A 13,647-nucleotide genomic window follows, 5' to 3' on the forward strand; every position below is an offset into this window, starting at 1 on the left:
GAAGCTTTGAAATAAATTAAAATGCTGTCAAATACCTTTAAAATATATATTTTGCCCTCTGCTTTTAAGTCACTGCCTAGCCAATTGAAACAGCTTTACACTTGTTACAGATGGACCAACAATAAAGAACAACAACGTGGATGCAGCAGCTCATAAATTGCATGCTTTGTTTTGAGTGTAGTAGAGATGACGGCTGCGCGGGGGAGTGGAAACAGAGATCAACCTAACTGGTTCCTTATTTACAGAGGACTAGATAGGCTCGCTTCCATTCCTGTCTATTAAACCTCCTTTGGCCGACCTACCAGCCCGCTTCCGCTCCATCGCGCATGCGCGGCTTAGCGCGCATGCTCTGGTTATAGCATAACCTTGCCGCTGCTGTGTTTTCCTAGCCTAGACTAGTAGTTCCCTAAAGCTTTCCCCTTGGTTGGATCAGACCCGTGCCGTTCCTACAGTCGCTGGCACTTCCGGGTTCGCGGCTGTGCGATTCTGTCCGTTCTCACAGACAGCATCGGTCAGTGCTGTTTCTTTCTAAGACCGGCACCTTCCGGTTCACAGCCTGAATTTTGTCAGGCCTCGAGTCACCCCAGTCCACCAGCTTCCAAACGCCGGAGGGATCACCCCAGGACGATCACAATCTCTGTGTGAGAGTTGTTTTTTTAATCCTATATTCAGCAAGATTAGCTTTTATGTGAATTAAGCTACTTCTGAGAAATAATTGGCATAATCTAACCAGTAGGTCAAATATTAAATATTTTGAAGATTTAGTGATAGTAAAATGTAGAAAAATATTAGCAATCTTCGAGCTTATTTTAATGCTTTTTAACGTTTTTTTTCTCTGTACATTTTTAGCAAAAGCATATAGCTTGGATCTTTACTTCATTTTTTCCCTCATGTAAAAAATTGGAGCAGCTGTTACAGTCTCGCCCAGTTGGCCCCGAGGCTTCTCTGCCCTCACATGACCTTCTTGTTGTTTCGAGCCAACTTTAGCGATTTCTTTTGAAAGCATTTCTCTGTGGGATAGTGGAAGCTGTGACTGAAGTATCCTTATATTATAACACTTACAGTGGTAGCCAAGAGCTCTTTTTTTATTAATTGTGCTGCTTGCAACTTTCTGATATTTTTTGGCACCACACAAAGTTATTTATTTATTTATTTTGCTGCATTTATATCCCACATTTTCCCACCTATTTGCAGGCTCAGTGTGGCTTACATTATATTGCAATGGCATCACCATTAACAGAGTAAGAGGTTCAGCATATTGTTACAATTAATGTACAAGAATAACAGGTAAGTAGGGTAAATAAAATGATAATACATAATATTTTTTTTATTTATTTGTAGCATTTGTATCCCACATTTTCCCACCTATTTGCAGGCTCAATATACAAGTGAGAGTAGGAAAAGATGTACGGTTCAATAATGATAATATGATAAAATAATCAAATTAGAAGGGATCAATATTGGTTGGTTCTGGTATAGATTAGGAAACAAGTAATTAAGGAGGATTCTTTTTGTAAGTCTCTTTAAACAGGTACGTCTTCAGTAACTTCCGGAAGGTTGTCAAGTCGTGCGTAGTTTTTATAGTATTCGGTAGTTTATTCCATAATTGTGTGCAGAGGTAGGCGAAGCTAGATGCATGTATTGACTTGTATTTAAGACCTCTGCAATTGGGGTAATGGAGGTTTGGGAAAATACGTGATCAACTTTTGGTATTTCGTGTTGGTAAGTCAATTAGGTCTGACATATATGATGGGGCCTCTCCATGAATGATTTTATGAGTTAATTTACAGATTTTGAATGCAATTCGATCTTTTAATGGGAGCCAATGTAATTTTTCTCTAAGAGGTTTGGCGCTTTCGTATTTCGTCTTTCTGAATATGAGTCTGGCTGCAGTGTTCTGGGCAGTGTGGAGTTTCTTAATGGTTAGCAGTGCTGGCGGCAGTAAAGATTTGCTTAATGGTATTTGAGAAGAAAACTTGATCTGGCTATCTTGAACTTGTACAACGGAGTTGTTGGAGTTCTAAGACACAACATGTAGGGTGAAGTTCTTATGTCCTGCTGTGTGTTTGGAAACGTTGTGGTAGTATTTTCACATGAATCGTTCATGAGATGTGTAGTGCAATATTTTACTATTTTCACCTTAAAGCATCTTTCATGAGATGTGTAGTGCAATATTTTACTTTTGGATCAAGTAGGATATATTGACTCAAGTTACTGTGTGAAGTTACAAGTTTTCATAGTGACAGTGTCCTGTTTTCTTTACCAACCAGTTTTTGAGACAACTTTGAAATGGTGATCACATCCAGCCTTGCAGAGGCTCCTTCCCACAGAATGCTGGCAGCATTGCAGACTGAATGGACAAGTGAAGATCCTAGTTGCTACCTGCCCACCCACTCCAATAAGAAACTGTCCCGAAGTTAGTAATCTTTTTATATCTAATATATATAATTCTTAGAAATGTTTTACCATGATGCTGCCAGGTTCTGTATTGTAATGATGTTGGCTTACAAATACATTCTATACAGTGAAATATTACCATTGTATCCTAGTTTATAAAGTGAGTTTGAATATAAAGTTTTTTTTTTTTTGTTGTAGTTGTGGTTTTAGCCCTAGTAAAACTGTTGACTTCTAAGTGGTAATGTCTTGTGTTTGCTCCATCAGGCATTGCTGTGCTTATGGGTTTACATTTAGTAATGGCTGTGCTTTAGTACTATTTGTGTGTAGAATTTTGACTTAAGCAGGCCTTGGTAACTTTTTTATTAGCGCTAGGAGGTAGCCCCAAAAGTTAGACGCTAGTAGGTGACAATTCTTTCAACTCCTCCCCCTTCTTTTCGCCACAAAAGTGGAATGGTCCCCCCCCCCCCCCCCCCCCCCCCCAGCATTGATTTCCCTCATTGAGGTTTGTTAAGCTGTTTTAGGCTTCTGGTTGTGATTTAATGGTTTCCTAGACTGTTAAGTTTTGTGGGGTGGGGAAGGGGGTGGAACTTAATAAATTTAGCGTGGAGAAGGGAGGAAGTTAATGTAAGTTACTGTTTGGACATACTATTTTACCACTTACTCATGCTGTTTTAGTACAGGTCCCATTTTTGATACAGTAAGACTGAGTTATGAATAACCCAGGTTAACAGAAAAATATCATTGAGCTATTATTTAGCTTTCTCTTAAGGTTAAGCTGAGTGGTGCCTCATGAACTGTTTTTTCAGTCTGAAGACTAGCATGAGAGTTTGGTCACTCTGCTGTTCAGACTATGAGAGCAACAACAGGATGCTGGACTGGAAGAAGACAGCTGTTCCGTAGTTAGGAAGGACACTGGGGGCGCTATGAGGTGGTGCCAGAGGTTAGAACAGAAGAACTGTTAAGATGGGTCAGATCTAAGATCTATCAAGCCCTGAGTCACCAGGAAGTATAGCAAATGTTAATAAATACATTGTTCAGAGCCCTGATTTCTACTTTGACAGTTTCCAGTTCTTGATGTTCCCTTCCAGGGAATGTTAGGAACTGGAAAATGAGATCTACTTGGCTGATCATTTTTTTATGGACTACTCTAGAAATTTATCCAGATCCCTTTTAAGCCCATATGTAAGATGGATTGGTCACATTTTTCCGGCAAAAATTCCACAGATAGTTTGAGTGAAAAACTACTGCCTCCAATTTGTTTTAAAACTACCTGATCATTGGAACTGATGTGACTAACTTGAATGGTTGCTGGTTGAGAGAGCTCCGACCTGTGCAGAGGACTACCACAGATATGTTTCTGGTGTGGCTGTTGAAAATTTAAGCTACATGGAGCTGCCCTTGATAGTGGTGACAACCTAGAGAGTAGTTGATCTATATGAGTTTGCTTATAAAAGCAGTGAGGGAGCACCAACCGAAATTACCAAGATGGCACTGGAACAGCAGCAGAGTACTAGTAGGAAGATTATGCTGACATGTGATGGACAGCGTGCTCCAGTGCAGAAGGAGGACTTACTTTGTTTGCTGGTTCAGGTAGATGAAAGGAGAGCTGTTGGCAATGTGGGCAGATAAGACAGTGATGATCGGACACATCAAAGAGGAGCCGAGTGAGTTGGGTAAGTGTGAAGAGGATGTAAGAGTGGAGGAGCAAAGCGAGGAGCTGGTTGATGTGCAGGCACAGTTGCACAGAATGAATGCATTAGCGTGGCAGATGCTAGAAAAGCTTGAGGATTTGGAAAAAGAGTTGAAAACAGAATGCACTGCAACAACTTGTGCATCAGGGTGGTTCCAGAATTGGACACCTACAAGGACTGCAAACTGGTTGCCCAGAAGGTGTGTGTGGCAGCACTCTGTGGTTTCAGAAAGATAAGCCCAGGGACTTTAACATTTGTGTGTGCTTGAGGAAAAAAATCCTGTTTGCCATGAGGAAAGTGTATACATAAAGCTAGGAAACGCTGTAAGTGATTATTTTGCTGGACCTAGTGGTGGGAGTACATTACAGAAACAAAAGTAGTTCTGCAATATCACTGCCTGGCTCCAAAAAGAAGGGATCTGGTACCGCTGGGCTTTCCCTTTTGCGAAGGATCCGTAAAACCGTTCAGTTGAGGCTTCGAGCTGCTGGTGGAGATGGAATTTGAAGGTTCAGAGGTGAGTGAAGTACAGTTGGTGGTGGAGGGAGATGGCAGGTGTCCAGAGGGAGCACAGGCAGCAGATGCCATCAGAAGATAGCGAGGGTGCTGGCCTCTGGTGATGAGTCATAGGAGTATGGAAATCTTGCACATGGACAAAGACTTTCCTCTTTTACTGATAATATAACTGCTTGGGAGAGGCAGCTTGAGAGATGCAGCTGGTGAGTTATGTATGAGATGTGAGTGAATGAGGGGAGGAGAGTGTGTGTATTGTAATTAGATGAGAATAGGAGGTACATGGGGCAGTGGGGCTGGTAGTGTTTTGTTTCCTCTCTGGTTGCCATGGTGTGGGATGAATGCCATAGAATTCTTTGAGAGGGGGAGATGGGAGTGGGAATTGTTTGGGGGTTTTCTTTTGGGGGCATATTAACTCAGGAAAATAGATAGGGTGCTGGAAGGGAGACATGGGGACAAGGGGTAAAATGCTGAAGGCAGCAACATGGAATGCGGAAGGTATAAATTCACTGATAAAGAGGGAAATTTTATTATATGGCTGGAGAGACTTTTGGAGATAGGGTAGGGAGTTTGCTAATCATAGGGGGATATTTTATTTGATTATCAACTCATACCTGGATAACAGAGGGGTGGTAGGGTATAGCCAAGTGAAGCAGTGTAGAACATTGAAAACATTCTTATAGGAGCTGTGTTTAGTAGATACTTGGCAGCATAAAAGTAGGAGCTGTGTTTAGTAGATACTTGGCAGCATAAAAGTGGATCCATTCATGAGTACACATATTGTACACAACTCATATTCATGAATAGGCCTTATTTTAGTAGGGTGTTCTGGAGCACACAGGATGGGAAAGGGGGAGGTTATGGTCTGATCACATAACCATATGGGTAGAGATATCTGGCAGCTGGAGAGAAGGATGTGCAAAAGATCTGGTGTCTTAATGATTCCTTATTGGAAGATAAAAAAGTGGGACTGGAAATCTTAAGACATACAGGAGTATTATCAACTTAATAATACAGAAGCAGTCTCCAAGGTCATAGTTTTAGGAAGGATGTGAAGTATAGGTTAGAGCAGTGATTCTCAATCTTTTTTTAGTTAGGACACACCTGACAGACAATACTTGCATACATGACAGACTTCATATATGACCTTCTTGGACTTTTTATTTGATATAGTATGGTAGTTCTTATGAATTAAATGTAAATATGTGCTATATCCAGTGCTTTTTTTTGTAGAAAAGGCGCCGGTACTCATTATGGGTGGGGTCACCACATATGACCACCCCTATTATAGCCACACCCACATTAGCCACACCCCTTATACCAGCCATGGTGCATATAAACAAACATCATTGAAAATATTATACTAGTATAGGAGAAAAAAATGATTTTTTTTTCATTATAAATAATTTCTGTAAGCTGTTATAGCTCCAATATACCCAGTGCAAAATAAGACAGCAGATGTAAATTCTCAAATTGGACATATTCCAAACACTAAAATGAAAATAAAATTATTTTTTATACCTTTGTTGCCTGGTGACTTTGTTTTTCTATCCATATTGGTCCCAGTCTCTGATTCTGCTGCTCTCTATCTGTTCTCTTAACTTCGTTTTCAGGGTTTCCTTTCCATATATTTCTTTACTTTCTTCTTTTCTTCTTAATTTCTTGCCCTACATCCATAAGTAAAAGCTGGGTCCTCTGTGGAATTGACTGGAGGAGGTATAACGTGGATCCAGCTTTTGCCTGTTTTCTCCATCCATGTGCAGTTTTTCTCCTCTCTTCCCTTTCCCTCATCTCCATCCATGTGCATCTTCTTCTTTTTTTCTTTTCTCCCCTCCATCCATGTCCAGCATTTCTCCTCTCTCTTCCCTCCCCTGTATCCATATAAAGCAATAATTCTCTCTCCCCTCTCCTCCATTCAGCATTTCTCGTCTCTCTCCGCCAACTCCTCCATCCTTGTCCAGCGATTCTCCCCTCCCCTGCCATCCATGTCCAGCGAATCTCTCTTCGCTGACCTCCCCTCCCATCCATGTCCAATATGTCTCCTCTCTCCCCTGCCCTCCCCTCTCATCCATGTCCAACGATCCTCCCCGGCCATCCATATCCAGAGATTCTCCTCTCTCCCCTTCCTTCCCCTGCCATCCATGTCCAGCGATTCTCCTCTCGCCTCCTGTCCTCCCCTGCCATCCATGTCCAGCGATTCTCCTCTCGCCTCCTGTCCTCCCCTGCCATCCATGTCCAGCGATTCTCCTCTTTCGCCCCTGCCCTCCTCTGCCATCCATGTCCAGCGAGTCATTCAAACTCCAGCCCCCCCCCCCCCCGCCCTCCCTCAGCTCCCCGACTTTCCTTGAAATCTTTAATTTCCCCAAAGTCGTGGCTGGCAGGCAGGCTTGCCTCCTCGTCGCTTCCCTTCCCTCTCAGCGCGTCCCGCCTTCCTCTGATGTAATTTCCTGCGCTGAGAGGGAAGGGAAGCGACGAGGAGGCAAGCCTGCCTGCCTGCCTGCCAGCTGTTTTTACTGCCGGTTCGCCGTGACTTCAGGTAAACTAGATTTCAAGGAAAGTCGGGGGGCTGAGGGAGGGCTGGGGGGGGGGGGAGCACGGGTGTACGAACGGAAGGGAGCGGGCAGGTGAGCCGGGCCTCACAAAAAAGGTGCCAGTACGCCGTACCGGCACAAAAAAAAGCACTGGCTATATCCATGAAAACCCCCAACAATCATCAAGGCCTGAAACATTTGCCACTAGTAATGATCTGCATCTGTTATTTCGCTCATCCTGACTCTACTTGAGCCTTTTGAAGCTCATAGTGAATGATGCGCAAGATTTTGCGGACACTCTCCCACCGGCGCAGGCTGCAGAGCTTTGACAGCTAGTTAAAAAGCAGGAATGCAGGACATTCCTTGTCATCAGCAGCAGATGAATCCATTACGAATGGGTTGTGTCCACCTACCAGCAGGGGGAGATAGAGAACACTGAAAACCATAGTGCCGCTAGGACGGCTAGCTCCATCTGCCTCTCAGTATTTCTCTATCTCCCAGCAGGGTTGGACGCAGCTTGTTCAGCTCCTTGAAGATTCTGCCTGGGGTGACTCCTGTGCTTTTGCCAGTTGTAACAGGGGTGTTGTGGCTAAGTGGAGCCCACTGCAGGCATATAGGTTCGCCCTTTCCCTGCCTTTCCCACCCTCTTCTGCCTCCGGAGTGCCTCTGTAGCTGTTTGCCTCCAACTTTCCTCACAGCGTAAAAAAAACCAAACCAAAACACGCTTTTCAGCGCTGCTATTTCTGAGGCTTTTCCTGACTGTGCAGCGTGACCGGAGCTCGTGGACTCGGTCCTTTGAGGTAAGAGCGGTACTCAGCTCCTTCGGGGAGGGCCCGCGGACGGTGTTCCGATCGGGATGAATTTGGCGTGAAGCCGCCATTTTGAATTTAATTCTGCCGTTTTTCGGCGATGGCTGCTGAGGGAGTTAAGCGCTGTTCCCGTTGTGGCAAGCGCAGATCAGCAGCGGGGCTCTGTAAAACGTGCTGTTTAGACGGTAGAGCCAATACGAGCATGGTGAACGATGATTCTTCCCGTTCGATGGAGCTGGCAGCGGGCGCCATCTTGGAAGCGCCGCATGGCTCGACCCCCACGGTTGCGGAGGAGTCTGAGAGCAGAGGGGCGCCTCGGGCCGAGGCTACCAGAGGAGCTCCGTTCCCCGTGGCTACTAATTCGGAGATGCGAGGTCAGGGTGAGCTTTTCTCCCCCGAGTTTGTGCTTATTTTACATAAAGCTTAATGTTGAAAAGAGCTCTGCCGCAGATGTCTGACACTGTGTTGCTACCTGGTTCCCCTCCGACTGATGATGGCCTGGGGCTGATGCCAGACGTGGATGCCCCTGAGTGTTGGATGCACGCTAAGCATAGACAGGTAAATTCCCCGTCGGAGAGTGGCGCCCCTCCCCCCCTGTGGTCGAGCTGTGAGGACTCTGAGGGATCTGGCAGGCCTTCGTGGTCTGAAGAGCCAGAGGAAGGAGCTGGTTTGCCACTGGATCTGAATGATCCCACTGAGGTTCGGATTTTCCACCGCGATGAGCTGCCAGCACTTATCTCTGATGCCTTACAGGCCTTCTGTATTGATGACCCTGTTCAAGGCGAGGCCTCCTCGGGCAATCCGAGGATGGCGAGTACTAAGAAGCCTGCTCGTGCCTTTCCTTTGCATGACTCCATCTAAGAGCTTATTTCTGCTCAATGGGCTAACCCCGAGGGGCCCTTGAAAGTGACCAGGGCGATGGGGCATCTTTACCCTCTGAGTGAGGAGCACTTGGCCCGTTTTGGGATGCCTCAAGTGGATGCCTTAGTCAAGGTGGTGACAAAAAAGACCACCCTCCCAGTAGAGGGAGGGGTCACCCTGAAAGACATTCAGGACCGGGGGCTGGAATCAGCGCTAAAATGGTCCTTTGAGATTTTGGGCCTAGCCTTAAGGGCGTCTGTTTGCAGTTCTTTTTTTTTTTTAAAGTATTTTTATTAAAGTTTTTACATACAGAAAAATATGCTAATATCAACAGTAGACCATGCTTCAATTAGTGTGTCCCTCACCCCCTCCCCTCCTCTCCTACTCAACCCCTAATAACGAGGCAGGGATAATGCTGGGCAGACTTATACGGTCTGTGCCAGAGCCGGTGGTGGGAGGCGGGGATAGTGCTGGGCAGACTTACACGGTCTGTGCCCTGAAGAACACAGGTACAAATCAAAGTAGGGTATACACAAAAAGTAGCACACATGAGTTATCTTGTTGGGCAGACTGGATGGACTGTGCAGGTCTTTTTCTGCCGTCATCTACTATGTTAATGATCACTAGTGACCTTTATTTCTGCAGAGTATAGCTACATTCTGTAGCCAGTTCAAGGAGCTGTTGTTATTCTGGGCGCATCCAAGTCCACACCGTCAGTCAGTCTCCATGTTGTATATTTGTCCCATTGCTTATAAAATTGTGTAATCCGCCCTGCCTTTATTGAAGTCATTTTAGACATCTGGTAAAAGTAGTCCATCTTATGCACCATCTTTATCACTGGCGGCATAAGGGGCTGCTTCCATGCTGAAGCCAAAGCAATTTTCCCTGCGACGAGCCACATTGAGGCCAGGCGGTGTGTTGCTGACGGCATTCCCGTTGGCTGAAAATGTAGTAGGCACATCTTTGCCTTCAGGGCATATTGACTCCCTATGAATTTTCCCAGTGTCCAGGTTATTTCCAACCAGTACGCCTGTGCCTTAGGGCACGTCCACCAGACATGAGCCATATCTCCAATGTCATTGCACCCTCTCCAGCACCTACCACTTTCCTTTTTATACATTTTTGCTATTTTTTGGGGTGTCAGGTACCATTGATACAAGATTTTATAACCATTTTCTACTAGAGAACTAGAGAGAGACACTTTTAGCATATACATCAATGCCTTTTCCCAGCTTTTACTATCATATTTACACTGCAAGACTTTTTCCCATCTCTGGGTGTAACGCTCTAGTGGGTTGAAGTATGATCCTAATGCTCTATATAATTGGGAGATGGACCCCCTTTGGCATCCTCCTCCCATAGCCTTTTCTATTGTCGTATCCTCTAGTGTTAACTCCACTTTAGCTTTTCGATTTATATAATCCCGGATTCTATTATAATGGTGTAAGTGGGACATTGGAAGCTCAAATTCCTCTTGGAGGTCTGTGAAAGAAACCATGCTCCCATCTGCCCATATCTGGTGTAGTGTTACCAACCCCTTCTGCCTCCAAATTCGGAACACATTGAGGCATATTTTCAAAGCACTTTGGGAGGCTAAGTTCCATTGGTTTCTATGGAACTTTGGGAGGCTAAGTGCTTTGAAAATGAGCCCGATTGTCTGCTGCCCCTATAGGGCAGCCCATGGCTGTCTGTATCTTCATACGACTAAAATGTTTCCGGCCGGGCGACAACCTCTGCCGCAAGGTACTCCAAGTTTGTAGGGGAAAACGTACTGCGGGAGGCGCCTGTCGTATACCTGCTATTAATTGGCTCTGCGGGACCCATAATATAGCATCTGGCCTCCCCATTTTCAGCCAGTGTTTCTCGATTTGTAGCCAGGGCATTACTACATTGGAACCCCATGCCGTCAAACCCGTAGCTGTGCTGCCTGATGGTATTGTGTAAAATTGGGTACCCCCATGCCCCCCTTTTCTTTTGGTTGAAACATATCTGCCCTCACCCTAGGTGGTTTGTGTTGCCATATATGCGCAAATACTTTGTGATGTAAATGGCGAAAGAAGTGTTTTGGGATCGGCAGGGGTAGTGTCATGAAGAGATACAAAATCTTTGGCAATAACATTTTTACACCTGATACCCTTCCCAACCATGATAATGCCAGCCCTTCCCATCTCTCTAGCTCTTGAAACAGTTCCCGGACTTTGTGTGGAAAGTTGACCTCGTATATATCTGACACTTTAGCTGTAAGGTTAATCCCCAAATATCGTAGAGACAGAGTGACCCAGCGAAAGGGATAGTTCTGGCGCAGCAATGTTTCCAGCTCCCCAGGCAGACCCACCCCCATGATCTCTGACTTGTCCATGTTTCCCCGAAACCCCGCCAGCCTCCCATACTGTTGTAGGCTCTGCATCACCCCTGGTAGTGATTCCTGGGGACAAGTCAATGTGAGCAGAATGTCATAATCTTATATACCCCTTCGCCTAGGGTCAAGCCATGTATGTCCATGCGTTGCCTAATATGTTGCGCAAGTGGTTCCATCGTGAGCGCAAACAATAGCGGAGACAATGCACAGCCTTGGAGAGTTCCCCTCCCAAGTTGTATTAGTTCGGAACCTGATCCATTAATTTGCAGAGAGGCTATTGGGTTCATGTATAGTAAGGAAAGCCAGGAGATGAACCGTCTGGAAATTCCCATTTGCTCCAACACTGAGAATGAGAACATAAACTGCCACTGGACCCGATCAAACGCCTTTTCGGCGTCTAAAGATAATAATAAGGCTGACTGCTTTGTGTCCCCCACTTTATGGATTAGATGGATTGCTCTACAAATATTGTCAAAAGTCTGTCTCCCTATTATGAAACCTGTTTGGTCAACATGGACCAACTTTGGCAGCACTCGTTGTAATCGATGGGCTAAGATTTTAGTGAAGATTTTATAGTCCGACCCTAGAAGAGATATCGGACGGTAGGACACACAATTTTGAGGATCCTTTCCTGGCTTCAGTATAAGTGTTATATTTGCCAACCTCCACGAATATGGTAACTCCAAATGAGAGTCCATCTCATTAAATACTCGGACTAATACCGGGGCCAATAATTTGCAATATTTTTTGTAGAATTTATTAGTGTACCCATCGGGTCCCGGGGCTTTCCCGTTCGGTAGGTCCTGGGATGGCCCATTGTACCTCCTCTAATGTGATGGAGCTTGATAGTGCCTCTTCCTCCTCAGCTGTTAGTCTTGGGAGTACTGCCTGTGTTAGATAGTCTTGGACTTCTTGTGGTGTTGCTATTTCTTCGGACTGGTATAACCTTTGGTAGAATTTATAAAAAACGACCTTAATTTCCTCCTCTGTGTGAATGGTATGTATATAGGAGTTTAAAGCACGCTTCTTGAGCTTATGTTCAATCTTTTTTATTGAATAAAGAAAATATTGTAAATACAGAAACATGGTAACCAAAACTTATTTCTATTAATATCCCCCCCAACCTTTCTCCTCCCTCCCAGTCCTTCTTAGTCTAGCCATATAGGTACTATTAAAAGTTCAACAGTCTGCTCCTAGCAGTCGGGGACAGCGTATTAAGAAAAGGACTCCAGGTGTTCTGAAATTGTGATCCCATTCTAGATTTGAAATATGCAACTCCCATCCTTTCGACTCGCAAAGTGTAATCATGCGGGCTCTCCATCGGGAGCATGTGGGGTAGTGTTGGGAGAGCCACTCAAGAGAGGATCACCTGTTTAGCTGTTAGTCCCGTCGGGATGGGGTGGACTAATATCGGATGTCCCAGTAACAGACCCTAGTCATATTTCCACCCTGACTTCCAAATTTTTGAAACATACTGTGTTATGTCCTTCCAGTAGTGAACTATGCCCCTGCATGTCCAAAACATATGTCCCAGGGTGGCCCCAGGCTCCCCACACTTGGGGCATTCCCCCCAAGGAGAGAGCCCCATATGGAAGGCCCTTCTGGGAGAAATATACAGCCGGAGTGCCACTTTATATTGTGTCTCCCAGTGCGAGATCATGGCTGTCTGCTTACGCATTGTAATAACATGTGTTTTAAACTGGGATAGAGTAAGGTTCATTGGTATGTCTTGCTGCCACATGTTTAGTAGTTTCGCATAGTCCAATTCCTCAGCGGTATCTCGAATGTGCCTATGGTGAAACTTGAGTGGCACCCTCTGTTGCGCTGCCAATGAGTAAGCTGAGGCCAGCTCCTCTTGAACATCTGCAGCCTGGTCTTCCCATGGCAAGGATTGTATATAGTGTCGTAACTGGAGGTAATGAAACTTGTCCGAAGGAAGCATTGCAAACTCAGTCTGTAACTCTTGAAAAGGTTTTATCCTCCCCTCTTGTGTGATTACTTGCGATAAATACACCATCCTGTTCCGCTTCCAGCGGTGAAATGCTGGGTAGAGGAGCCCAGGTTTAAAAGCAGGGTTTCCACATATCGACAGGTACGGGGTGACTCTAGCCGAGAACCTGTGGAGCTTGCAAATCCATCTTCTTGAGCTTATAAGCTAACAGTCTCGATGTTCTGTTTCCGAACTCAAAATATGTTTGTCGGACCTGCTGTAATTGTTCCGCTACTTTTGCTATCTGTAATTCCCTAAGGGCCAGCTAAATAGCATGTATCCGGTCTTGGGAGCTTTTTGGCAGAGGATGTTGCTGGGCTTCTAAAGTCAAGCCCAACAGTTCCGCGTGCAGTGCTTATGCGTGTGCATTCGTTTGCTTCTTCATGTATGCCTGCAATGCTATTATTTTCCCTCTGATAACTGCTTTTAGGCCTTCCCAGAGTACCTGCGAGTTTACCTCCCCATTATCATTGATAGTTAAATATTCCTTTATCTCCCC

At 45.1% G+C, this 13,647-nt stretch overlaps 1 protein-coding gene across 6 annotated transcripts in view; it reads left to right on the forward strand.

The window, feature by feature from the left end:
- Window positions 1-383: 383 nt before the first annotated feature.
- LOC115475628 (dual specificity tyrosine-phosphorylation-regulated kinase 1A-like) overlaps window positions 384-13,647 on the forward strand; it is a 521,782-nt gene continuing 508,518 nt past the window's right edge. For 4 of the 6 annotated variants that reach the window (XM_030211502.1, XM_030211505.1, XM_030211507.1 and 1 more), the window contains exons 1-2: window positions 384-641; window positions 2,271-2,416. In XM_030211502.1, the coding sequence (XP_030067362.1) occupies window positions 2,290-2,416 (127 nt within the window). In that variant the 5' untranslated portion in view covers window positions 384-641; window positions 2,271-2,289. Of the gene's footprint in view, window positions 642-680; window positions 733-2,270; window positions 2,417-13,647 lie in introns of those variants that run through there. The other 2 variants (XM_030211504.1, XM_030211506.1) reach the window with 2 other exon arrangements.

The sequence above is a fragment of the Microcaecilia unicolor genome, chromosome 8 (assembly GCF_901765095.1).
Source record: "Microcaecilia unicolor chromosome 8, aMicUni1.1, whole genome shotgun sequence".
Lineage (NCBI taxonomy): Eukaryota > Metazoa > Chordata > Amphibia > Gymnophiona > Siphonopidae > Microcaecilia > Microcaecilia unicolor.